The 26677-nt window shown below is 38.8% G+C and overlaps 1 protein-coding gene across 1 annotated transcript; it reads right to left on the bottom strand.

Moving 5' to 3' along the window:
- Window positions 1–17164: 17164 nt before the first annotated feature.
- On the bottom strand, window positions 17165–24186 carry LOC131301892 (homeobox-leucine zipper protein HOX3). The gene is made up of 4 exons (XM_058328395.1): window positions 23980–24186; window positions 23110–23324; window positions 22027–22106; window positions 17165–17743 (listed from the first exon to the last, which is right to left on the bottom strand). Exons 1-4 carry the CDS (start codon window positions 24062–24064, stop codon window positions 17407–17409), a joined length of 717 nt encoding a protein of 238 aa, XP_058184378.1. The 5' UTR covers window positions 24065–24186; the 3' UTR covers window positions 17165–17406.
- Window positions 24187–26677: the final 2491 nt, after the last annotated feature.

Below are 26677 nucleotides of genomic sequence, written 5' to 3'. Positions count from 1 at the left end.
AGCAAACGGCTAGGGACTTGTCAGCGGCACCAGGTCCTCGGCTGGTGTTCGAATCATTGGTGAAAATTTCTGACACTTCTCACAAATTTTTACGTACACCTTAGCATCTTCTTGCATGTACGGCCACCAATACCCTTGGGTGATTGCTCGGTGGGCTATGGACCGACCACCAGCATGGCTTCCACAAGTTCCCTCGTGAATTTCGTGGAGGAACTTTTGCACCATCTCAGGATGCACACAAAGCAAGTAGGGTCCTGTAAAAGACTTCCTATATAGTTTTCCTTCTGAGGATAACCAGAACCGAGCTGATTTGGTCCTAATTTTATGAGCCTCCTTTTTGTCCAAAGGGAGTGTTTCATCTCGTAAAAACTCCACTATTGGGTCCATCCAACTTGGTCCTTGGTTCACGTCCAAGACCATCTCCACACTTCTCCCAATGCTCGGCTCAGTCAGATACTCCACGGCTATTTTCCTTTTAAACTCAGATGGTACAGCTGCGGCTAACCATGCCAATGAATCTGCATGAGCATTCTTTTCAGAATTTATCTACTCAATATACACCCTTTCGAAGGTATCGAGCAGATCTCTGGTCACCTGTACATATGCCGCTATCTTCTCGCTCCGGGTTTCATATTGCCCGGACAGCAGATGAACTACAAGCTGTGAATCACAATATACCCTAACATGTTCGGCTCTTAGGGTTTTTGCACTTCTCAAACCAGCTAAAAGTGCCTCGTACTCCGCCACGTTATTGGATGCATTGAACCCAAGCCGAACTGATAGTTCCAACATTGATCCTTCAGGGGGAAAAAGAACTACCCCTATCCCTGATCCGGTATTGCAAGCTGACCCATCAACGAACAGCTTCCATTCCAGGGGATCTTGTTCGGCTAATGCCTGTTTCTTCGTTACAGGAGACTTTGCTTCACACTCCTTTCTCGTAGGAGGCAAAGGTGCAACCCCAGGTGAGAATTCTGCCACAAAATCTGCCAACACCTGGCCTTTGATTGCTGTGTGCGGCTGATAGTCGATGTCATATTGGCTCAACTCAACGGACCAAGTCGAGATCCTTCCCGAGAAATCTGCCTTTCGGAGCAGTGATTTTAATGGGAACTCAGTGTAAACCACAACTTTATGGCTCTGGAAATAATGTGGCAATTTTCTAGTTGCTGTCCTTAATGCTAGGACCAATTTCTCGAGGGGCAAATACCTTGTTTCGGCATCTAACAAAGTTTTGCTCACATAATAAACTGGGATTTGCTCGGATCCCTTATCTCTTAAAAGTACTGCACTCACAGCATGCTCAGAAACAGCTAAGTATAAAACTAGAGACTCACCTGTTTCTGGAGTCGAAAGAAGGGGAGGAGAGGCCAAATATCCCTTTAGATCCTGAAAGGCTTGTTCACATTCTGCTCCCCATTCGAACCCTTCCCTTTTCTTTAACAGCTGAAAGAAAGGTCTGCACTTGTCACTTGATCGGCTAACGAATCGATTAAGAGCTGCTGCCATCCCAGTCAATCGTTGGACTTCTTTCGTTGTCCGAGGACTTTCCAGATTTTGTAAGGTCTTTATTTGGTCGGGATTCGCCTCTATTCCCCTTAAAGTTACAAGATGGCCCAAAGACTTTCCAGAACCGACTCCAAACGCACACTTCGAGGCGTTGAGTTTTAACTTGTATTTCCTCAAAATTTCAAAAGCTTCTCTCAAATCTGCAATATGGCCTTGCCCAGCTTTACTTTTCACCACCATGTCATCTATGTAAACCTCCATAGTTTTGCCGAGCAATTTTCTAAACATGATGGTTGCCAGTCTCTGATACGTTGCCCCTGCATTCTTCAACCCAAATGGCATAACATTATAACAATACAACCCTCGTGGTGTAATAAAAGATGTCTTCTCCTGATCTGGCCCGAACATTGCAATTTGATGGTATCCTCGATATGCATCGAGAAAACTCATCCGTCCATATCCCGCTGTTGCATCAACCAACTGGTCAATCCTTGGAAGAGGAAAACTATCCTTTGGGCACGCTTTGTTTAAATCTGTGAAGTCAACACACACACGCCATTTTCCGTTCTTTTTCTTGACGACAACAGTATTTGATAGCCATTCTGGATAATAAACTTCCCTTATTGCCTTGACTTCCAACAAATGATCAACTTCTTCAATTACAGCGTCAACGTGCTGTACGGCTGCCCTTCGTTTCTTTTGAATGACCGGTTTATACTGTGGATCTATATTCAAATGATGGCAAATAACATCTGCACTTACCCCAGGCATCTCCTCAGGTGTCCAAGCAAATACATCGACATAAGTTTTCAAGAAACTTATCAGTTCATTCTCTTCCTCTTCTGGCAGTGATTCCCCAATTAGAAAATACCTATCTGGATCAGTCTCGTTGATCAGTGTTTTCTTCAAATCCTCAACTACCCTCTCGGTTGGGTCTTTTCCAATATCCTCAATGGTCGGTAGATCCGGAATTTCCACAGCATTAACATGGTGGGCATTATGGACTCTTTTTATGATGGATACCAAACATTGTTGAGCTATCTTTTGGTTACCTTTGACGTGCTCAATCCCATTAGACCCTGGGAACTTTACCATCTGATGGAAAGTTGAAGAGACTGCCCTCATCTTGTGCAACCATGTTCTCCCTATAATCACGTTATAGGAAGACGGTACGTCCACCACTAAGAAGTCGGTTCGTAGCACCACTGTCCCAGCCCGAACAGGCAAAGTTACCTTGCCTAATGGCCAAACTGCTCCTGCCCCAAATCCGACCAATGGAGTTATTGATTGTACCAAATCTTCTTGTGTGAGCCCCAGTTTCTTGAATGCATCGTAGTACAGCACTTCGGTGCAACTCCCTGAATCTACCAGAATTCTTTCCATATCATATTCCCCAACTCGTAGGGTTATGACTAAAGCATCGTTGTGTGGTACCTGGACTCCTCCCAGATCTTCATCCGTAAAAACTATGCCTTCGTTGCTTACCCCTTCATTGCGCCCTCTTTTCTTTCCCAACTGCATTACATGTTGGTCATGTTTCACCTGTCTCTGAAGCAATCTCACCTCATTTCTCGTATAAGGTTCGGCTAATCCATGTATCATATGGATTACCCCTTTTGGATTCTGTTCGTAATCCAACTCCATTGCCTTGTCTTTATCCTTGGAATCTTCTTGGATAATTTCTTTGAGATAACCTCGTGAGACCAAATCATCAAGATGCCGCTTAAACATCTCACAGTCCTCAGTCATGTGACCCCAATCCTTATGGTAACTGTAGTGCTGATTCGTAGCACGTTTTGCATCTTTATTCCCACCAAGAGTTGGGGGCCATTTGAAATAAGGTTGATTCTTTATTCGATAAAGAATCCTGTAAATGGGCTCTTTCCAAACCGTGTTTATTGAAAAGAATGACTTGGGATCCGGGGCTTGTTTATCCTTGTACTGCTCTTTCTTCGTCTGCCCATAATCTTTTAATTCACGATAAGTTTTGGGCTCGGGCTTGTCAGCTTTCTTTATAGGCCCCTTTACTTGCTCGGCGGCCAACTTACCATCCTCTCGTAGGATGTCATCCTCGTTCCTGGCGTGCTGCTCAATTCTCTCCATCAATTTTACCAATGTCTGCACGGGACTCATGTTTAGAGACTTACGCAGTTCCCCCCGAACAGGTAAGCCTGTTTTGAACGTGGCTATTGCGTATTATTCACTACGTCCTTCAATCTAGTTGAAGGTTTCCCAGTACTTCTTTGCATAAGTCCTGATTGGCTCGTCCTCTCCTTGCTTCATAAAAGAAAGACTCTCAAAGGTTTTGGGAGCTTTCCTGCTCGTCAAGAACCGTGCAGTGAATTCCTCGGCCAACTGCACCCATGTTCGGATAGAGCGTGAGCCCAATTTGTGGAACCAAGACAAAGCAACCTTCCCTAAACTCGACGGGAACATCTTGCACATGATTGCATCATCTCCTTCATGCATAAACATTGCTTGCTGGTAATGCTGTATATGGGCCACGGGATCAGCATCTGTCTCGTAGAGGATGAACGTTCCGTGCTTTACCCTGGTCGGCAATCTAGCCTCCTGTAATTTTTTTGCAAATGGGGAGGATGCTATATTCTGGAGTGCTTTCCGTGCTGCTTCCCGTGCAGTCATGGCTTCATCCTCTGGTCCTTTCTTGGATCTAATTCTTTCCCAATCGGAATCAGGTCTCTCGTACCTGTCCTTATGATGTTTCCTACTCCCTTCCTCCTCGGGGGTAGAGCTTCAACCTCTGCTTCTCCTCTTTCTCGGAGATACCCTCCTTCGCTCGGGTGTTCGGATCTTGCTCCTTCCTTTTCGTGGAGAAGCTTTATGTCACCTTGGGGTCAGACTTCTACTTCTGCTCCTCCTTCCTCGTGAAGGAGCCTTTTGGTACTGTACCAAAGCGTATTCACTGCCTCTAGAATTTCTTCGAGATAGTCCAGAGTCCTCCGGATGTTCTCTGATTCTCTCTAGTTCTCTGATTTCATGTTCTCGTTTTTTGATCAAACGAGCATACTCCTCAATCTCTTGTCTCTTTTTATCAAGAACGTCTTTGCTACGGTATACACTTCTGGAGTGTGCAATCGATTCATCCCCTCGATGGGATTTAGTCCTTCTCGTGGACTTCGATGCCGTCTCTCCATCTCTATTTTTGGAGTTGCCGTGGATAGTAAGGGGGTGGCCCTTACTCGTGGTCCTCTTGTGTCCTCCTTCGGGCTTTCTCGGAGCCCCGGGTGGAGACTTATCTCCTCCTCCAATTAACACATCCTTTGGGTCATGTGGTGTTGCTGGATCTATTTCCACCATGGTCGTATTTCAAAGGGAACTCTTTCGTTTCCCACAGACGGCGCCAATTGTAGGTGGATAAATTCAAGTAGTGCTCTGAACAGCACTAGAATGCAGCGGCTTCACGTGCCTCTTGAACGTAACCCTAATTTGTCAATGAAACCCTTGTCCTGCAAAACAGACAAGGAGTGAGCGCACCTTTGCCTCTCGTGGCAAAGGCCCTCCGATGCCTTTGTTAGTGTCACGTACTAGCAATCAAACCCTAATTATCAGTAGGAAAGCAATATGAAAGCAATGTATTGCGTACCTTTTGCCTTTAGGTTTACCTCATATTTATAGATTTGCATATGTTTGCTGGCCAAGCATCCGTGTTGCCCTAGGATTCCTAACTCGAATAAGAAACCCAGGATATCAAGGATTCTCGTTTCCTTTATCAGTTTATTTCATTAATCCTTGTAGGACCCTTTCCATAACAAGCCAATCATCCCATACTCGTTGGGTATCTTTCTTAGATCCTATATTCTTCGGATCTCACCCTTTAACGAAATTCCGGTGATTCTGGACCCTTCTAGAATGTTCCTCTCAATAGGACTTCTCTCTTTGTTCGGCCATCTCATGGCCGAACAGATGGCCTGGACCAGTTACTTCACATGTAACTGGTCCTTAAGAAAACAATGGAGACCATATACTTTCCTCATTGTTCGGCTCTTTGCCGAACAATGTATCCGATCAGTGGCATCACATGTCACTTTCCTTGTATTTTTGGTCCAATAACATCTCGTGTTATTGCACCGAGAATCGTGCAACCTCTCTGGACCATTGACTTCTCATGTCACCGATCCATAGCGTGTTGACCTTTTCTTTGACCGTGCTCGGGCTCGTTTTGTACCTGTTCGGGAATACCTCCCTACACAGTTGAAAATTGTTTTTGGTGGCACAACGGCAACTAGGTTGCGCCCGTTAACATTGAAGTTCGACAGTTATATAATGAACCCCCAACATTCCATGCCCGAACATTTGAGGGTTATGTCAGCTATGATACACGACCTTAGGACTGCCGGTAACGTTCTAACTGATGAGCAGCAGATTCTCGCTATGCTTAGGTCTTTGCCTGATAAGACATGGGACCATTTCAAGCTCACAATGACACACAATGAAATGGTTAAAACCTTTAATGATTTGAAGTGTCATCTTGAGCTTAAAGCCGAGCGCCAAGATGCTAAGCGAGGCAATGAGGTTCTTGTGGTTGAACCTAGCCAGCGCAAAATAATTGGGTCTAAGCGCAAAAGGCAAAATGGTAAGACTAAGCAAGGACCAGCTAGAGATAATGCGCCAAAGGAACAAGTTAAGCGCCGCAGAAGCAAGAGAGGAGGCAAGAAGGATAAATCTAAAGTGACTTGCTACAACTGTCAAAAGACTGGACACTTCGCTCGTGATTGCACTGAGCCAAAGAAGGTACCATCTTACCCTATTTCTCGCATAGATTGCTTAGCTTGCTCTCATGTATTGGTTGCTCATACTGATCCTAATTGGATTGTTGACACAGGAGCGACAAAACATGTAGCACGAGATCGAGAAAGATTTATCGAGTATCGCCGGATTCTTGTTGGCAGCCAAAGTGTCTTTATGGGGAATAGTTCAGCCGAAGATGTGCTAGGAGTTGGCACTTATCAGCTGAAGTTGCAAAGTGGCCACACACTTATTCTCTATGATGTACTTTATGCGTCTGGAGTTTGACATAACTTGATATCAGTTATAGCTTTAGTTGAGTTAGGATTTTTCTTTAATTTCAGCAAAGATGATTTTTCCATCTACTTAGGTAATAAGCCGTTTGGGCATGGATCTATTTCTGGTGGTTTCTATGTTTTGGATTTGGATGGTTTGAATAATAATGCATTTATGGCTTTTCATGATGATGATGTTGTTTCTAATTCTGTGAAATGGCATGCCAGGTTAGGCCATATTGGCCAAGATAGGATGACTAGGTTAGCTAGAGAGCGCCTTTTAGGTCCACTCGCTAAAGTCAACCTACCAATATGTAAGTCTTGCATGGCAGGAAAAGCGATAAGAAAACCATTCGGTAAGGCAGTAAGAGCTACAAGTCCACTAGAGCTAGTACATTCAGACATTTATGGACCCATGAATGTTAGGGCACGACATGGTGGTACTTACTTTATCACATTTATAGATGATTATTCGCGATATGGATATGTCTATTTGATTTCTCATAAATCGAAAGCATTGGACTGCTTCATTCGATTTGTTAAAGAAGTTGAGAATCAAAAAGAAAGAACCCTAAAAGTTCTGAGGACAGATCGCGGACGCGAATACTTATCTGAGCAATTTAAAGGGCTCTGTGAAGATAAAGGTATCCAACGACAGTTAACAATTTCAGGTACTCCGTAACAAAATGGTGTTGCAGAGAGACGGAATCGTACACTGTTAGATATGGTTAGGTCAATGATGGCGCACGCTAATCTTCTAATTAGTTTTTGGGGAGATGCTCTATTGAGTGCGGCCTACATCCTTAACCGTGTGCCAAGTAAATCAGTCTCTTCTACACCATATGAGTTATGGACAGGTAGGAAACCAGTTCTTGACCATTTGAGACCCTAGGGGTCAGCAGGTTATGTGCGCATTCCTTCACAGCAGCTTGGAAAATTAGATTCGAGAGGCAAAAAGAGTATCTTTATAAGGTATCTTGAACATTCGAAAGGGTATGTGATGATATGCGAATAACCTGATGGTGAATTGACTGAAATTGAGTCCAGAGATGTGAATTTCATTGAACATGAGTTTCCAAGCAGAGGTGATGTGAGGGGAGATCTTAATCTTTATGAGATGTGTGAATCAGAGGAAGATACACCTGTTCTCAGCGAGGGTGAGAGTTTAAATCCTCATCCTATGGTCGTCGAGAATAGTGGGAGTAACTTGCCTCCTAGTGGGAGTATTCCACTAGAGACTATTGATTCTCAAAATCCTCCACTATGAAGGAGTCATCATGAAAGTATTCCTCGTCGTCATTTTGAGATTGAAGGGGAATCTTTCATGTGTGCTCCTGAAGAGGAAAATGAGCCTAGTTCGTACAATGAGGCTTTGTCTTCACCTGCATGTAAGGAATGGCTTGCTGCTATGGAGGACGAGATTAGTTCTATGGGCAAAAATCAAGTGTGGGAGTTGGTAGATCTTTCGCCTGGGCGCAAGACCATTGGTAATAAATGGATCTTAAAGATTAAGCGCAAGGCAGATGGATCAATCGACAAGTATAAAGCCCGTCTTGTGGCGAAGGGTTTTACCCAAAAAGCGGGTATAGACTATGATGAGACTTTCTCCCCGGTGGTGAGAATAATCTCTGTTCGCCTCATTCTACCTATTGTCGTATTCTTGGATTTGGAACTTTTTCAAATGGACGTTAAAATTGCATTTCTCAATGGAGAACTAGATGAGGAGATCTATATGGATCAACCGGTTGGCTTTAAAGTTGAGGGACGTGAGCGCAAAGTTTGCAAGCTAAAACGTTCCATTTATGGCCTGAAGCAATCATCTAGACAATGGTATTTGAGATTCCATCGAGCCATTATTTCTAATGGGTTTACGATGATTGAATAAGACCATTGTAAAATCCTACCTTTTCTTTAAAAAGGAAAGAAAAAAAAAAGTATTAGTTTAGTCATGTAATCCGAATAAGAACCCGACACACCGTATGAGTTACGCAACGTTGGAATTTTATCTTAAAATTTCAACACCGCCACGATAACCCTTAAATTATTATTAGTCTGTGTTGAATTTTTGAAATTTTTCGGAGACTGAAATCCAAACACGTACGGACCGAAATCGCGACGAACCGACTCACCGCACTACGTGTCACGGAGTAGTGCATCAGAATTACACGTGGAATTCTTTCACTTGTTTCATCCTTTCCACCGATATGTATATAGATAATTATTAAATTAGTAAACAAAAAGGTAATAAATAGAGATTAATAAAGGACAGATAGACTCCTACCTATACTTGCTGTTTGCCGAGACCCACTACTTCCGTTTCCGTTCGTTTTCACCGAAGGATTTCTACAGCTCCTTTGGGTAATCTTCTCACCAATTAATATATTTTATAGATAACAATAGGAGATGTGTATTCTGTTTATAGTAAAAGAAGTTGATTTAGGGCAAAAATTACTTACAACTCTCTTTCCTCGCACTCGCCATACCTGAACCTTTCTGTAATTTCTTCACCAGTGGAACCCCTTCCGACAAAGAGTTTGGTTTCAGAACTCACCGCCATAAATTGGTTTAAGTAGATTATTTGCCGTGATGTTGTGACTGTTATAAGCCTCAATATAGGAGATTAATATAGGAGTTTGATTAAGTTAATTAAGAGACTCCACTAATCCTTCATACCTATCCTAACTAATGAATTCTTTTTCCAAACTTGTACGTTATTAGCTTTATACTTCCTCTATAATAGAACCAAAATAATAATAATAAATACTATAGTACTTGTGCCGACCCGACGGCCTAATGAAGAAATTAGAGTCAATTCCTAGATCATGGTCAAACTGTAACAAATGGTAATTTATGGTACATTTTGTATAGGTACCAGTGCCTTGGGCTAGTTCGGTGCCACGGCAAGTTAGACGCATCCTTTTTGGTGAGTTGCGCATACCTTAGTTACATGTATTTTTCTGAATTTTGGAATAAAATGTCATTGCTTATTTTTGCTGAAAACTGTGGAATTCTATCCTCTTACTTGATTTAATTGGTGATGTTGAGTAAAATACATGTGATGGCCTGTTTGTTAAATCTTTGGTGTTACAGTTAATCTAAACCATGGCAATATATTTTGGGAACTTGAATTTCACTTCTTGTTAGTACATGCTTGTGATAATATGAATCATTCGAACGGTGTCTCAAGCGCTAGGGGACATGTAAAGAAACTAGTGGCGTAAGGTAATAAGGTAGGAGATGCGACAAGGTATCACCGGGTAATGATATCTTACCACTCTTCAATGGGGTCGCTCCCCAACCGACTGGCAAAAATACCGTTGAATGTTATTATCGCTCGAATGTGCAAAAGTGAAAGGGAAGAAGAAAAAGGTCCATCTTTGGACCAAAGAATTGAATTTATAGATTAAAATGCATGTTACTGGAAAATTTGATGAGAATGCTTGAAATGTTGCTTGGTTCTTGAACTGTTTTATTTACTAAGGTATTTCCATGGTTAAACTTGTAACTCTAGTATACGTTTCTCACCCAAGTTTCAGCTTATGAAAACCTTTTCTAATTTTCCAGGTTATTGTAGATAGCAAGTTGTGGCCCGGATGCGTCGTTTGGTTAGCTATTGTAAATAGCACGTTTGTAAAAAGGAACAAAAGTGTTGTGTCTTTTTGAAACAAGTGGTACTGAAATAGTTGTCATTGTAAATTATGCTTAGTTATGTTGTATAGACACTCTGGAGTTGTATGAATAGATGCTTCCGCTGTATCTCTTTATATGTTACTTAGTATGCTCTGAATGGTAAAAGTGTTGGAGGCCTTGGTGACTCCGTCACCGGCCGGTCACGTGACCCGTATTGGAGTTGGGTCGTGACAACCATTTTGTTTATGTTAAGGAGTCTAACAAAACTTTTCTTATCCTCTCTTTGTATGTTGACGACCTTCTTTTTGCTGGGAATGATATGGAGATGATTGTCGCCACTGAAGAGTGGCTGTCTTCAAACTTTGAGATGAAGGACATGGGTGAGGTTGATTTTGTACTTGGAATTAAGATCACTAGAGATTGCTCAAGAAGGTTTCTTGGTTTGAATCAGGAAACCTATATCAAAAAAGTTCTTGAGCATTTTCGAATGCAAAATTCCAAACCCATTGACACTCCAATCAAGAAAGGACACACCTTGAGTCTTGTTTTATGCCCTCAATCAAATCAAGAAAAGGAGGCAATGGCTTGAGTTCCCTATGCAAGGGCGGTTGGGAGTCTAATGTACGCTATGTTGTGTACTCGACCAGATATCTCTTTTGCAGTAGGGTTGCCTATATCAAAAAAGTTCTTGAGCATTTCCGAATGCAAAATTCCAAACCCATTGATACTCCAATCAAGAAAGGACACACCTTGAGTCTTGTTTTATGCCCTCAATCAAATCAAGAAAATGAGGCAATGGCTCGAGTTCCCTATGCAAGGGTGGTTGGGAGTCTGATGTACGCTATGTTGTGTACTCGACCGTATATCTCTTTTGCTGTAGGGTTGGTCAGTCGATTTCAGAGTAACCCTGGACTTGCTCACTGGAAGGCTGTGAAGAGAATACTTAGATACTTGCGAGGCACTGCAGATTACATGCTATGCTATCAAGGTGGAGACGGATGCTTACGAGGATACAGTGATGCAGACTGGGGTAGTGACATAGATGAGCGCAAATCTACCTCAGGATATGCATTCTTGCTTGCAGGTGGAGCAATTTCCTGGTGCAGTAAGAAACAGACTTGTACCGCATTGTCCACAATGGAATCTGAGTACATAACCTGTTCTTCATCAGTCCAATAGGCTGTTTGGTTGCAGAGATTCTTACAACGCCTTGACACAAGGCCTAAGTCTAATGGGCTTGTGACTCTATATTGTGATAGTACGGCGGCTCTTGCTTATACTAAGGATCCCAAATATCATGAAAAATCCAAACACATTGATATTCGGTTTCACTACATTCGAGAAATGGTTGTGCAAGGAGAGGTGGTCCTAAAGCATATATCTACGACCAGTATGGTTGCTGATCCATTGACTAAGCCTATAGCGAGGGATGTCTTTCAGAGCCATGTTAGTAGTCTGGGATTTCGTAGGATTTGAGTTGTTTATGCTTTATTGAGACACCTTCGGATATTTATTGTCTACGCACTGATTTTTATATTCGAGTTGATTGTGATAGTAAAAATCATGTTGCATTTAAATTTTATGCACTTACAATTGTATGTCAAAAGGCATAGGTTGACCATTTCACATGGTAACCTACCTTGGCGCTGATGGGCGAGCGAAATGAGACATAATTATACTCTTTATATGATGCTGAGTTTAGAGTATTGTCACCTTGGTTGGACCAAGATGAGGTCACTCTTGACCGAACACAGAGTTTGTGTAGCCTTTGCTTGAGCCAGAAAGAGACCTAGATAGGACGCAGTGCATGCAACAAATTTGAGAGTCTCGAGTAAGGCGCTTTTAGTAGCGACTGTACTTAAGTCTGTACGGTGTTTTTGGGAGTGACACAATCTTTATGGATTACCCCACCGTAGCATGTAAATCATACCACATGTGTTGTTGTCGACCATACTTAGAGGAGTGATAGCATGGATCCCGTTTCCTATCACTGTGTGGGCTCTAAGAGTCATTTATATGACCACTCGTTACCTTACTTGACTTGAGACTATGTCATGAATTAGAGACTTTGTGTTGCTACTCTAGCTTGACTACCTAAGGCCATGAAATGTCAGGGTCCCATGGAGCATGACTGAGAAAGCAGCAAGGTTAACATGGATTGACATAAGGGCTCAAGGAAGACTTTCTAGTATCACATTCGTTTATGCGGTTGGTTGTGCTTTGTGCCGGCACAAGTTATTATACTTTTATATACAGTATATGAAAATGAAAAATAATTTTAAAATTGGAAACACACCAACGCAAGGAGGTTGAGCATTGCTCTGAGCTGGGACTCAAGAGGGATTGGAGATGCTCGATCCGATGTGGCTAGTTTTGTCTAGGGAAATGACGAGATCTTGTGGAGTGATGTGCCATGTTAGTTTGATGGAAGCTTAATATGGTACTCCTATTTTGTTTGTTTCTTTCTTGTCGGTCGCACGCCTCATTTCCTGTATGAAGAGAGAATTGATAAGATTGACATGGATGAAATGTTTTTCCTTAAAGCCCAATGTGTATGAGTGGGAGATGTTAGAAAAATGGGTCGGTTCGGACCGGACCCAACCCAACCCACATGGGTCGTCCACATGAGTTATGTGATTGAGTTGGTTAGAAGGATGAGACAGACTCCTAATCTCTATCTATTAGGAGAGTTCAAAGATAATAGATCACCTACATCTATTAGGAGACTTTGAACTCTTGGACTTTAATCTATATATATAGTCCTGCAGATATTTGGAGATATACACAATACAAAAGAGTTAGAGTTCAATCTCTCCTTCTCCTCTAGAAAAATTCTCCTGTCAAATATCTTCTCTCTCTAGGGTTTCCATCGAAGAACACTAGGATTTGCGGTGTGGATATCAAGAGTAGACTCTAGTAGTCTCCTCTACCCGGCGTGAAGAGAAGACGGTATTCGTATACGTAATCGGTGCTTGTAGAGCGGGGCCTCAGATCGTGAAAAGCTTGAAGCAACTTAATTCCGCTGCGCTTCAATCATACATGTAAGTCTTATGTGATTTATGAGCTTTTGGATCCTATAAAGTTGACAAATACTGTTATCATAGTTATTAGTATAAATTATATATGTTAATTACCATAGTTATATGCTACATGCAGTAGCATTGCCCATTATGGTTTTGTTACAATTGTGTACGTATATATGCAAGTGATGAAGAACGTACCAATAGCCTCTTGTTCCAATTGATAACTCATGACCACCCCCCCCCCCCCCCCCCCCCCCCCCCCATGGGAGGCCATGGTTCTAGTCCCGTCATGGGCGTTTGGATGATTTTAAGTTATGGATAGTCTCTGAAATTCCTGTAGACCCACTAACACTCCGCTAACCCAATTTCACTAATAGTGAATTTTGTCCATATCTTCCCCAAGCAACTGTCCACGTGGCATCATCCAATTGGAGGTCATTTATTGGTAAAAACATTGCCCCCCTCGATGTCTTGAAATTTTTGAAGAGCCGAATTGAAGCCAAACTTTTACTATTATTTTCCCAAATTTGGTGATGGCAAGATGCAATTGTTCGGCCATTAAAAATTCACACTACATGTGAATCTTGAAGTCGCTTTGTTGCTTGTGCAAGACGTACACATGAATAAAATTAGGCTATTGTACACGGTCTGCATTGGATTACTATGAATCCATTCCTAATCTGCGAGTCACGATTTTTAGAAAATGCAATCTCTATCAAGATCAAAAGTCTCACAATCCGATTTCAATACAATTCGTGAGTCACGATTCGGTCCCGATTTTATCCACGAATTATATTCCATAAACACTAAATGGCAAATGCAACCAAAAGAGCCCAAATTCATGCCAGAAAAATATACACGCATTATCTTGCATACAAATTTCAGATTCCACAAACAGTACTAAAGCCATGAATTTCATAAACACAAAAAAACAATATGCAACCAAACATTACAGCAAGTCGGCAACTAACAATGCAATGATGCATTTCTGTTAACGTTTTCTTTTTTCTCTAGGAATACAGTTTACTCCCTTACGTTTTATATTTTAAGGTAAAATAATTAAATTTTCTTATAACAATTGGTAAAATTATAATTATTTACTAAATATATATTTGTTTTTATTTATTATTTTTAAATATCTCACGATCTAGTTCGGTTAATCCAAAGTTTCATGATAAAAATCCTTTGATCGAACCATATCTCACGGTTTTCTAATTTTTGAAACCGTGTCCGGACCATTAATCCACGAATCCAATTCGAAATGTACAGTTCGGTTTGGTTCAGACTGGTTTCACAGATCACCAATTTTTTTGGACAGCTCTACCCCATTAATGTATACAATATTAACTAGGAAGAAAAAAATGAGGAATGAAGAATATATGGATCATGGCCCAGTGTCAATCGGGTTGATCCAAAATGAAGCCCAAAGTTGTCGGCCGGTTCTTGATAGCAAAGAATTGTGGCTCTCTTTTTTGGGTACAAAAAGAATATTTATTGTGCCTTCACGACACCTCAACTGGACCTCTCTATACGAGACTCACATGACAGCTCATGATCTCGAATCTGAATGCAATTTTTTTTCCTTTTGGAGAAAGATAAGAAATTTATACAACATTTGTTTAGAAAGTTGGAAATTATAAGTAGTGGTCAAGAACTGTAACCCACACAAACTAGACAAATACCCAAATTAACTAGGCCGCCTTGCAAGTTGGGATGCAAAAATCATAAAAATATTTCAATATTTTCAACCTCGAATAACTGCGGATCAAAAAAAAAAAAACCTCAAATAACTGCACGTCGTACTTCCAATAATGACATGATATGAGTGAAAAACGAAAACAAACAGTACACTAACACATCTCGTCATTTAAAAATCATTAATGCGAAACTAGTAAAAGGTTGATCCTACCAAGTCTTCAAACCCAAGGGAAAATTAAGCGAGCAACCCTATAGAATAACCATATTTAAAGATATATGCCACATTTTAAACATCATTATGTGTTATAAGCCCATTGTTTAAATGTATCCACGTTCTAAAACTGCATTAAGAACATGAAAGAATACCTAAACATGATAATCCAAATATGGTTAGGTAGTGAAACTAACCGGGCTTAAAAAAAAACAAGCTAGCTTAACATGTAAACAAAGCTTATCTTTAATGAAAAAGGTTTGGGAGGAGGTGCGATCGAGCCTGTCCCTATTCATGGAGGAATATTATCCCCAAGTCTGCCGTGAATTTGGAGCTCTTGTTGGTCTAATTGGGGAATCCGTATGCTGAGTGTTTCAACATGTCTAGCTTTTGCCGTCTTTGTTGTAGCTAGGATGTCCTGTTTTGGTTTTGTTTTCTCTGCCTCGTTGTAAAGGGTCTTGCTTGCCCTGTTGGTTTCAGCTGTTTTTTAGTTGATGTATATTCTTTGTTTGTATTTTGTTCAAGGCCAATCCCCTCGATTCTTTCGGCTAGCTAGTTCCCTTAATAATAAAAATTGTTCCGCCCAAAAATAAAAAAGCTCATCTTCAAAGGCACCAAAACTAAGAAGTAAGAAGCTAGGGTTGTTGAGTTCTATGTACAGACTGAGCTATATACCCCTAGCCAAGTGGAGCATGCATGAAGGAGTCCGATACTTCTTCTATTCTTTTCTCTAGCGCAGCTGTGGTTTTTGGTTTATTTTTTCTTTACCATGAAATTTTTGGCCTTAGTTAACATGCATAATTGTAGTTTTGCCAAAATTTGTATTTGGGAGTATGGGACAAAAAGTGGCGGAGTTAGTTAAAACAAGAGTAGCTATGTGGATGAAGACTAAGTTCAACATCAAGATTTACACAGTGGAGGATTTCAGAGGTTATTTGGATGTGATTCGAAAAGTGAAGGTGTAGATTGGAGAAATGAGGTGTTTTATCCAACTCTGGTTGGATATTTTTCTATGCTTTTAGTTCTATGTAATGTTTTCTTTCTCCTCGATGTACCCCTTCGAAATTAATAAAAGTTCCTTTTGCTGAGGAAAAAAAAAAGTATGGGACAAAAAGTAAATCCACTTAGTTTCGGTGCATGTGTTGCGCTACCCATGAAATTATAACAACTCAATCAGATACTCCCATAATTCATTCTCTCTTTAGAGAATTTCTTTCAATTATTCTCGTTGAATAAGCAATATTTCAGGGTTTAAGGGAAACATTTAAATCCATGTATTATTCTTTTCAGTAATCCATACTTGTAGCAATGAAATAGGATTGTGTTGCCCCAACTGATAAATGAGATTGATAGATGTATGACATATCTTCTTTATAAAAGACCAGAAATGTCTTATTTACGTATCATTGAGAAGTGTATTAACATAAATAAGTTCGTAAGAAGTGGCAATACAAAAGTGAGTACACTATAAAGGTGGTTGCTCTCTATCCTTAAAATGCATCTTATTGCATCATAGGAAGTGTAGTATAATGAAAATCGTGGAGTAGTTTTCCCCGCTTTTATTTGATTAAAAAGCTATATAATTTCAATTGTATTTCAAAAATGGCAGTTTCTGCCGAATTTCTGATTAAAAAGGTGTAGAACTCTGCGGATCTCTTCTAGACCTTCTTTCTCCAAACCTTAGCTTGGGCATAGTTGAAATCTAAATATTATGTATATTTATTTGTGAGCTTTTTGAAATAAATAAAGTAAAAAGATTGAGTCTTTGGAACAATAATGGGTATCTATTTCTCATCCTAATTAGATTTCCCAATGGATGGAACATAGGAACATGAATCTATTTATAAACAAGAAAAGGTTATTATATAATCCATTTGGCCAGCAAAGTGAACTGGAAACAGCAATTAATCAAGTGTATAAAGAGAATATAATGTACGACAAGAATAAATTAATTAAACAATAATAAATTAATTAATCAACATAGATACAGTAATAGTAGTATCCTTATAATTAAGCATCCCAATTAAGTAGTACGGTCTACGACAATTACTATGAACATGTTTTCCTTAAAATTTTCATTTATTAGTTCCCGTTCCTAAATAAATGTCTGGCCCGCAAACCTGGATCTTTAAATAGATACATTCTTTTTGTCCAAAAAATTTGAAAAAAAACACCTTCCGGATTTTTTGAACCAAAAAAAACATGTTTTTAAAGGATTAGATTATCAGTCCGGACATTTATTTAAGAACGAAAAGTGAATTTCTTTTTTCACATGGGTCATTGCCAATGCCAGCCAGGTAATTATTCAGCCGTCTTAACAAGCTGCCGAAGGATGTCGGGGATGACGCATCATGGGCGGCACTTTAGACGACATCGTCGGGGGCTTTGTTGTTGTTGTGGCGGTGGCGGCGGCCCAGCTGGTCGGGCCCTTGTCAGTGGTGGCCGTGATCCGCTCGCAGCGGGGGCACATGGACAGGGCGGATGCCGGCAGCGGAGGGTCGCAGCTGTGGGCCGAGATCACGGCGGCCGGGCCCACCTTCATGGCCCTCAGTTCTTCCACCTCCTTTTGCAGCCGTCGGTTTTGCTCGGTCAGGGACCCGTACCATCTCTTCAAGTACTTGCACTCCATTTCCGTCTGCTTTAGCTTGCTCCTGCAATATTTAATTTTTCACAAATAGTTAAATTAACCGCGGAAAATACGATTTGTGGCTATTGACAGGTTTTAAAACTACACAACACAGTAATTTCGAAACCGAATTATGGGCAATAACTCTGTTTGTAAGTTGCTTTCGATTCCTATGTTTTGTTCTTTTATGATCGTACGTTGTGCTCATAGTTTTATGTAGGAAATAACAAATTTTGGTGAGTAAAATTTTTAAAATTTTACCTAAAGAAGTGCAATAATATATGAAAATTATGTACATGCAAACATATGTTTTTTCATTCAAATGTTGAAATGACTACCCAAAAAGGACTAATAATTTCCACAAAGCTTCAATCGAATCAATATTGCAGCTTGTTGCCTATCAAATAAAATGTTGTTGCCTATCAAAAAAATAATAATATTGCAACTTGTTGAACAAGGTACGGTAATGTTGGTTGTCTCATGTCCCTCCTAGTGGAGGCCTAAGTTCAAGCCCTACGAGAGACGGGTTTGGATTTCAAGGCTATGGACAGCCTCTGAACCCCTTTGTGACTAACATACGAACACCATGTTAACCTCCGCTACTGTATAAAGTGTGACCAAAAAAAAAAAAAACAAGGTATTGTAATTAAACTAGCTACGATATGTCAAGGAAGATGAAATTAAAGAAATAAATTAATCATATATACCCCCATGAGCGAATAAAAATTAAACAAGGTATGTTAGTTACTAATTAAACTAGCTACGATATGGGGTTCTTTTTTTTTTAATTTTTTATCACGTGTTAGAAGAATTTCAACAACCCTAATTTCATTCAACCGAATAAAGAAATTAATCAACGCAGGCGCTACTAAACAACCGTTGAACAAAGCACCCGATTGAATAACCGACGCTAATAGTATCACGCATATTCGCTTAACTAGTTCACGCGGGAAATGACGAAAACATCCCTGCGAAAATGTGATGGTGCATGTACATACGTTGTTACCACGTCCGGATTCATTATCTTTAATTTCTTGCACCATACGCTAAATCAGATGTCGATTTCACCAAGATATGATGGGGAATATTAGAATGTTTATTTAAGTCAACGATTATGACTATATTATGCTCAAGAATTAAATGAAAGTATAAATTATGCACCCACATGATTGAAAACACGGCTGGTCTAAATAGTTGCAACATTGCTAATGAGGGAAAAATTCTTCCAAATGACGTCTATAGGATATGATATGATACTACCATAATTAATGAAAGAGAACTACGACGGTTCATGAGATAGATATCGTGATTATGATCGTTCATTTGTTTTATGATACTAATAATGAGAATATATAATTTTAACGTATATATGTACTCTCATCGGATCAATAGTAGAGAAATACTATATATCATTGTAATGTATACCACATGCATGACTGCGGCTGAGATTATATATTTCACGTATATTTTACCTATTCCGTGAGAATTTTAACCAAATACAATATACGTAATCTCGTTGAATATATTGTCCAATCCGGTGCTCATGTGAAGTCAAATATATAAACAATCCGCTAGTGATTTAATGAACTAGTTGATAATATTTGTCCCTTTCACGCTACTACAATAATCGTAAAAGATGATAGTTTAAAAGTGTCATTAAATATGAAAAATGACAGTTTTGAAACTGTTATCTATGGAGTTGTCATTAAAAGTCTGAATCTTAAAATGACGGTTTGAAACTGTCATTAATATCTATAAAGATGACGCTTTAAAAACGTAATTGAAAGTTAAAGATGACAATTGTGAAATGCCATTAAAGTGCTTGAAACTATCATTAATACCTATAAAGATGACGGTTTATAAATGTAATTGAAAGTAAAAGATGACAGTTGTGAAACGTCATTAAAATGCTTTAAAGCCGTCATCTTTTGTAACGATCCGCTCTCGCCCTGTATAATATTGTCCGCTTTGTATACCAAACCCCATCAAACCTCCCAATGAGGTCACCCATCCCAGGATTACTCCAGTGCGAGCACGCTTAACTATAAAGTTTCAATTGGCTTTTGCACCCTCATAGCTTTAAAAGTCCTTGTACAAAATAGGATGTCAATATATTATTTATAGCACACAACTTACACTTCACCAAGCGATGTGGGACTACCCTCGGTTGACTCTTCTGGTCACCGATCCGACAGCCCCTCGCACGGGTCCCAACTGTACTCAAACCGGTTGACCACTACCTGGAACTCCCCAGGGGTAGGGGGTCACATTCTCCCCCACTTAGGAACACACGTCCTCGTATGATGTCGAAATTTTGTCTCACATTTTCAGTTGATACAAGCTCTGATAGTATATGTAACAATTCGCTCTCGATTTGAGATTTCAAAGCAACAACGCTCATAGATGGGGCCGTTTTCTCCACACAAAAAAAAAATTGTTCTTCAATGTCACTTATAAGGAAAAACTGACATTAAAAAGAAAGAATAGTTATGTTACTATTTTATAAAGTGATATCGTAAATATATTATATCACAATTTAGGAGAAAACTAACATTAAAAAGAAAGAATAGTTATGTCATTATTTTCCAAAGTGACATCATAAATATATTAGATCACAATTTAAAAGAAACTGACATTAAAAAGAAAGAATAATTATATCACTATTTTAGAAAGTGACATCATAAATATATTAGATCACAGTTTAAAAGAAATTGACATTAAAAAGAAAGAATAGTTATATCACTATTTTAGAAAGTGACATCATAAACATATTATATCACAGGTTTTTAGATGACTGACATTATTTATCTATTGCAATCTTTTTAATTACGGTTTTTTCAAAAATTGACATCTTTTCACTTTTTTAAGTGTCATCTTTTAACAACATTGTAGTAGTGTCAGTATACCAGGATTTGCATATCCATTTGATTGTCCCCATGAATAGATACCACATTATAAGCAATTGAGACTTGGAAAAAGTTGGTCCTCCACTTGTTTAATTCCATGAATTGGCTGGCAAATCAAAAGACAACCATTTGCAAATAGTTTAAATTGTTCGACTCAATCAAAACAACGAGAAGTGCTACAGTACATGCTTTTATTTGCACATACGCGTACACACCCCATTGAATTCACTTCAAACTCGTAATATTTGTATTGTAGGGGCGGCTAAACTCAGCGGTGACAAAATATTTTTTGTGCGCAATATATAACTATATCCATTTCGATTGAAAATTCATCTGGCCTAACTTAACTTATTTTATTGATCTACCCTAGACTTTATACAAACGATCCACTGTCTATGATATTAAAGACAAATTAAATCATATGCAAAAACACATAAAATTTTGCTATATGTTTTGGATTCAGAGGGTTAGATTGAACCCTCTAAAAGATCGGTGGAGCCGCGTCTTTTTTGTATGTGAGTCGTTCGTAACATTCGTATAAAAATATTATATATATATATATATCTAATAATTGGTGAAGAAAATTAATGAATTACTATGTGGTATGAGCCTAGCCAGTTCTATCATTGACCTTGGAAGCGACTAAAAGAATTCCCTTTACTTGTCAACATGGTAGAATCTGATTCAGATATCTACTACATATATATATATATATATATATATATATATATATATATATATATATATATATATATATATATATACTTGGTGATATTCTGTGGTATATATCTGCATGTATCATGTCTGTATCTCTCTCTATATACATGCATGATGTATTTTTGGACACGTATAAACATAATCGGAAAAGGTAGTAACTGTATAGTTATTCCTAACCACCAACATCATAATGATGTTAAAAAAAAAAAACATCATGATACGGAGGGACCCCAAAAACAAAATCATTTTGGTACAAAAACATGTAGTACTGGTAGTAATAAACAGGAGAAAATCTACCATACCGCTCTGTTTCACAGCTCTCTCTACCGCTCTCAATTTTACTGTCCAAAATACTCTTTCGATTGAAGAGGTTTTTTTTTTATTTTTAAATTTGGACCATTAATTGCCGAGACAGATGGTAAGCTTGAGCGCTGCGGTGGGGGGAGCGGCGAAACAAATCGATGGGTAGCACCGTTGAATAAATAGAGTACCTTGCTAACAAGCTTGTAGCCCAGCGGTTATCTTCTGGTCCTCCCACAAGGAAGACTAGGGTTTGACTCTCGTCAGAAACGTTTGACGTTCAGGGTATCGATAACTTTTGAACCTTCTGTGGACTAACCTACTATCTTTTCTGCTAACCCCTCGTTGATTTATACTTTATAATGTTGGGGGAAAAAAAAAGTACCTTGCTCGACAGTTTTGAAACCACACCTCCACTTGTCGGGGCCTAAGCTTTAATTGCATTGCCAATGCCTCCTTTTGCTTCTGATGATAGAAATGAACCAAAAAAAAATAAAATAAGGTTGCAAAATATTAATCCCTGCATATGTAGATTAAATATCCCTGTATGAATCCGTATAAGCCTAAGGCTGAAACTTGAGGAAAACGAAGAGAAAATTATAAAGAGAAATTAGAGGAAATGTTAAGAAAAAATTGGAGAAAAAGTTGAACTTGTTTTTAAATTTTTCCTTCTCTTTCTCTAGAATCCAAGAATTGAAAGAAATTTTTGAAACACACCCTAAAAATATCCGTCAAGAGATGATACGAATGCAATTTATTTTGGGAAAATATAAGTTTACATATTAAGAAATAAACCATAGGAAAAATATGTCCACAAGACAAATGTAGAGTATAAATTCAACCAAAGATGAAGAGGAGGATGCACGCGGGACACCGTCATACCCAAAATTTTAAAAAATTCTTCAGAATCATAGTAGTTTTTTGGTTGTTAAATATCTTACATCTGTCCATCCAATTTTGAAAAAAATATCATAACCCTCATTTTAAGATTGTATGCATCAATAAAAGTTTCTAAAAATTTGCCTTTTGAAATTAATACAGATGCACAAAAATTGTATATGTCTATATGTATTATGCATATAATCCTACATTTTGCAAATATCTTCGATAAATTTTAGGTAGGAGTAATATATTTGTGGTTTAAAAAAAAATTTAATCTTCGCCCACTGTGAATTTTAATATTTGTGGGGGTATCTGATTTACACTCTAGATGAGTTTGGATGATCTTAACACTTAACTCAATTTATAATTTGTATTCAACTTTTTTTTTGTGTTAATATTGCCCCTTTGGGCCGAAAGATTTTGAACTTATCGAATCTTCTTGGAATTCTTTAAATTTGAAACGAAATCCTTTAGTCACCAATAATTTGAACAAGATTTTTTGTCGAATAATTTGACTGCCACATTATTTTGTCACATAACTTCTGTCAATATTATGGAGAGAGAGAGAAGGGGGGGGTTGGCATACAGGATTCAAGGTGTGATTTTGTCTGAAGCTCTCTTCAAGGAGACGAGACTGTTCTTTGGTGAGACGGAGTTTCTTCCGAGGAGGTCCACCGCCTTTGTTGTTTCCGTCATCGTAATCATCCATTATTTCCACGCTTACACCCGTCCAGCAATCTTCTTCTGAAGGCACTTGATTTATGTCCAAATTTCTCATCACGCCCTGCCCAGCCCCTTGTTCTTTATTTGCATAGATCCACAACCCACAAAACAACATAAGATGTAACAGAATCAATAAACCTTATTCATAAAATCATCATAATCTGGGTGATCATCAACTTTTTTTCTTTTTGGAACGGCAGAGAGGATTTCATTGATCACAGGGATAAAAAATGAAATCGGAACAATAGGAAAAGAGAAGCGTTGAGAGAGCCTAGGAGAGTACGATACTCTTCTACGACTGCTGCTACTTGCAAAATCTAAACCAATCAACAAAAAAACAAAAAAAAAAAAGATACTTAAGAGGGGGAGAATATATAAGAACACCAAAATGAAAGAGGAGAATAGAGGAAAATTAACTTTTGACTTGTTTGAAGTGCCATGCAAGAAATCCTAGAGAGAAAGAAGATCATGTGTGTTTACATCTAGAATGGTACTGATACGAGTATATTAGTAAAAGGGGGTAGAGAATACAGAAGTCATATGCGAAGGGAAAATTTCCACAAGAATACAAGATAATACATACACATGAAATATGTTTTCAAACCCCAAAAAGCATCAAGATTAGAAGTTGAAAGTTGGTCACTGGTCAAATAGCGCACACACACACAAACTCTGAGAGAGAGAGAGAGAGAGAGAGAGAGAGAGAGAGAGAGGTGGTTGGTTGATTAATTACCAGAGGAAGGAAGGTGGGATGCGGCAGAGCCTGGCATGGATATTGTTAGCTCTAAGCATGTAGAGGTTGTAGGTGAAACTGCCATATCTGAAAGCTGCACACACACACAGAGGGAGAGGAGAGATGGAAAAAAGAGGGAGAGAGAGTGGCTAATTAGACCAGAGAATGTAAATGGGGAAAGGGGTAAGAATAAAAAAAGGGAGAGAGAGAGAGAGAGAGAGAGAGAGAGAGAGAGAGAGAGAGAGAGAGAGATAGTGTGTGTGCAGGGGGGGTTGTTGGAAATAAAGAAAGAGTTGATAAATGGTGGGTTTTTGGGGAGTTCCAATATATACAGTCGTCAAGTCAAATAGTCTGACCCGTATGATGCACGACACGTGCCTCCTGTGATTGCAAAAAAACTCAAAGTGTAAGGGTCGTTGATTATCCGGCAGGGGGTGGACGGCTCTTTCTGAACCATATATAGGGGTTGAGTCTGGACTTTTGCCCGTCCACAAGTCAGCTGGTTGAATGATTGGAAACCCCTCTCTCTCTCTCTCTCTCTCCATATTGCATAATTTTGACATACACATAATTATATGTCAGTAAAATTAAAAAGTTAAATCGCTTCTAGACCATTGTAGTCTAACCCAACTTGCGGATCAAAATAAAAAAAAAGTCTATTTCAACTTTCATTTTGGTCCCTGTTGTCCTGGTTTTCTGAAAATGGCATATTTGGGGTTTCACTCGATTTTTCATTTAATCCTTCTACTGAAAACTCACGATTCTCGCAACATCTATATATCGTTCCCACAGTTCTTGACATCTAAGAATCAAATCAATCGATCTTGTCGGGTAGGACAAGGTCTTACAGACAAACTCTGCATGCAATCGTCTACGAATCACGGGAGTTTTATAGAAGGTGATCTGAATGGTTTTCTATGACCCGATAAGAATCAAACTTTCAGTCCTTTACAAATTAATTATTTTATAATAAAGACCAATGTTTAATCCCTACCGGGCTATCTGTGCTGGTTGGCTAGGTTTACATAGTCAAAAATTGAACATGGACCATACCAAAGTTTTTGTATAACTGTAACACTAAAAGTTAATAATTTCTTCAATGAAAGGAAAACTTTACATGGTGCGTCCCATAGTCATTATGCTTCATGGACATCATCATTGATATCATCTAAAGTGGGTACATATTAATTGAAGGCAACCAATTAGATAGGTAAGTGTTGGGAGTTATGTTCGTCGGAGAGAGATTATTCAATACTTGTGGAGCAATGTTATGTGGCTTCTCCCATCACGCGATGGGGTGGGGTTCAGAGATAGCTACTAGGACCGGACTAATATGTGGCAAGGAGAGACATGAAACTATGATCGAGGACCGTTGAATAATCTAAGTTTTCCATGTAGTTCAGGTAATGTTTTGAACTTCTAGCTAGCTAGTGCAGTGTATTTTCCTATATTTGACTGTGTTTGATAATCAGGCATTTATGGCTATTTACCCTCTTTTGCAGGTACCAAAGGAATCGTAACGCCTCATAAACATTAATGGAAAAGATGAAAAAAGGACATTTATTTAGAAGTGAAGATGACAACAGAGATCGACTTTATAATCGCCAAGGGGGTGTTCCCTCTGTGGCTATATTTTTTTTCTTTTTTGGCCCTATTTTTCGTGGAATATTGTCACCATTTTCTTGATCCGGCCTCTTTAACAATAAAACCAATAACTTTCCACTTTATAATAGTAATAATGTTATAAAAAGAAGTTATGGTTTAAACTTTTTGGTCAATTGGTAAAATAATTTACAAATAACTGAATCAAACTAGAAACTAAAGGTATATAAGATTCACATGTACAGGTCATCTATGTAAAATTACGGTAATTATGAGATATTGAAGGATAGGCTTTAAATTATGTATGGACATTATTAACGTAGTAATGTCTAAGTCTAACTAGAAAGAGAGTCAAACAATAATTAATGTGGGTTAATTTGCGGTAAGAAATGAGTTCATAATAAAACGTCCCACAGCTATCTTTAACTCATATGAATATCTAGTAGAGCCTACTCTAAATTGGAGCTGTCTTTAATTAACTCATATGGGTTCACCTTTTTTTCTATTTGAAGTTGACTTACCCAAAAATAAAAATAAAATTTCATTCAATAAACGGAAGGGGTCTAATCAAGTAGGTATAAAAAAACAAATAAGTGTTTGTCTTCTATGATGTCGCATGATTGAAACCTATGGAGGCCAAACAATACAAACCTTGGGGTCAGTAAAAGTTAGCCTAGTCGTTAATTTTAGGGTTCCAGAATTAGTTGAGATGCGTGCAAGCTGGTCCAAACATTCGGTTATAAAAATAAATAAATAAATAAACATTCCATTCGATAGAGAGAAAAAGGGACAAGTTTGTTAGTACTCCAATTGGGATTAGGGGACCCTGCTGGGAGGCGGGGCCAGCAGGGTTGTTGTCCCTCCAAAATCATTCAAACCACTCATTATTCTTAAAATATTTTGTTATTGATTTAATATTGCATTAATGTTTTATTTTCTTTTAAATGGGCTTCAAAAAATTGATTCAAGCCGCTCACGATCATTAAAATATTTTGTATGGGTTCTTATAAAAAAATTAGCTCAACCCGATTTTTAATTATATGCTCTCTTAATTTAATACTCTCTTGCCCATTTAATGGATAACAAACAGCGAAAA

This window comes from Rhododendron vialii, chromosome 9a (genome assembly GCF_030253575.1).
Source record: "Rhododendron vialii isolate Sample 1 chromosome 9a, ASM3025357v1".
Lineage (NCBI taxonomy): Eukaryota > Viridiplantae > Streptophyta > Magnoliopsida > Ericales > Ericaceae > Rhododendron > Rhododendron vialii.
The sequence above is the reverse complement of the archived record's forward strand: the minus strand, read 5'-3'. Positions and strand labels throughout refer to the sequence as shown.

What these genes read in the sequence shown, in the direction of transcription:
- LOC131301892 (XM_058328395.1), bottom strand. Translation starts at nt 24,064, where the DNA reads ATGGCAGTTTCACCTACAACCTCTACATGCTTAGAGCTAACAATATCC. An exon ending in ATCCCACCTTCCTTCCTCTG is followed by an intron (nt 23,325 to 23,979) that starts GTAATTAATCAA and finishes ATGCAAATAAAG; the next exon opens with AACAAGGGGCTGGGCAGGGC. An exon ending in TTTCAAAACTGTCGAGCAAG is followed by an intron (nt 17,744 to 22,026) that starts GTACTTTTTTTT and finishes TAAATATTGCAG; the next exon opens with GAGCAAGCTAAAGCAGACGG.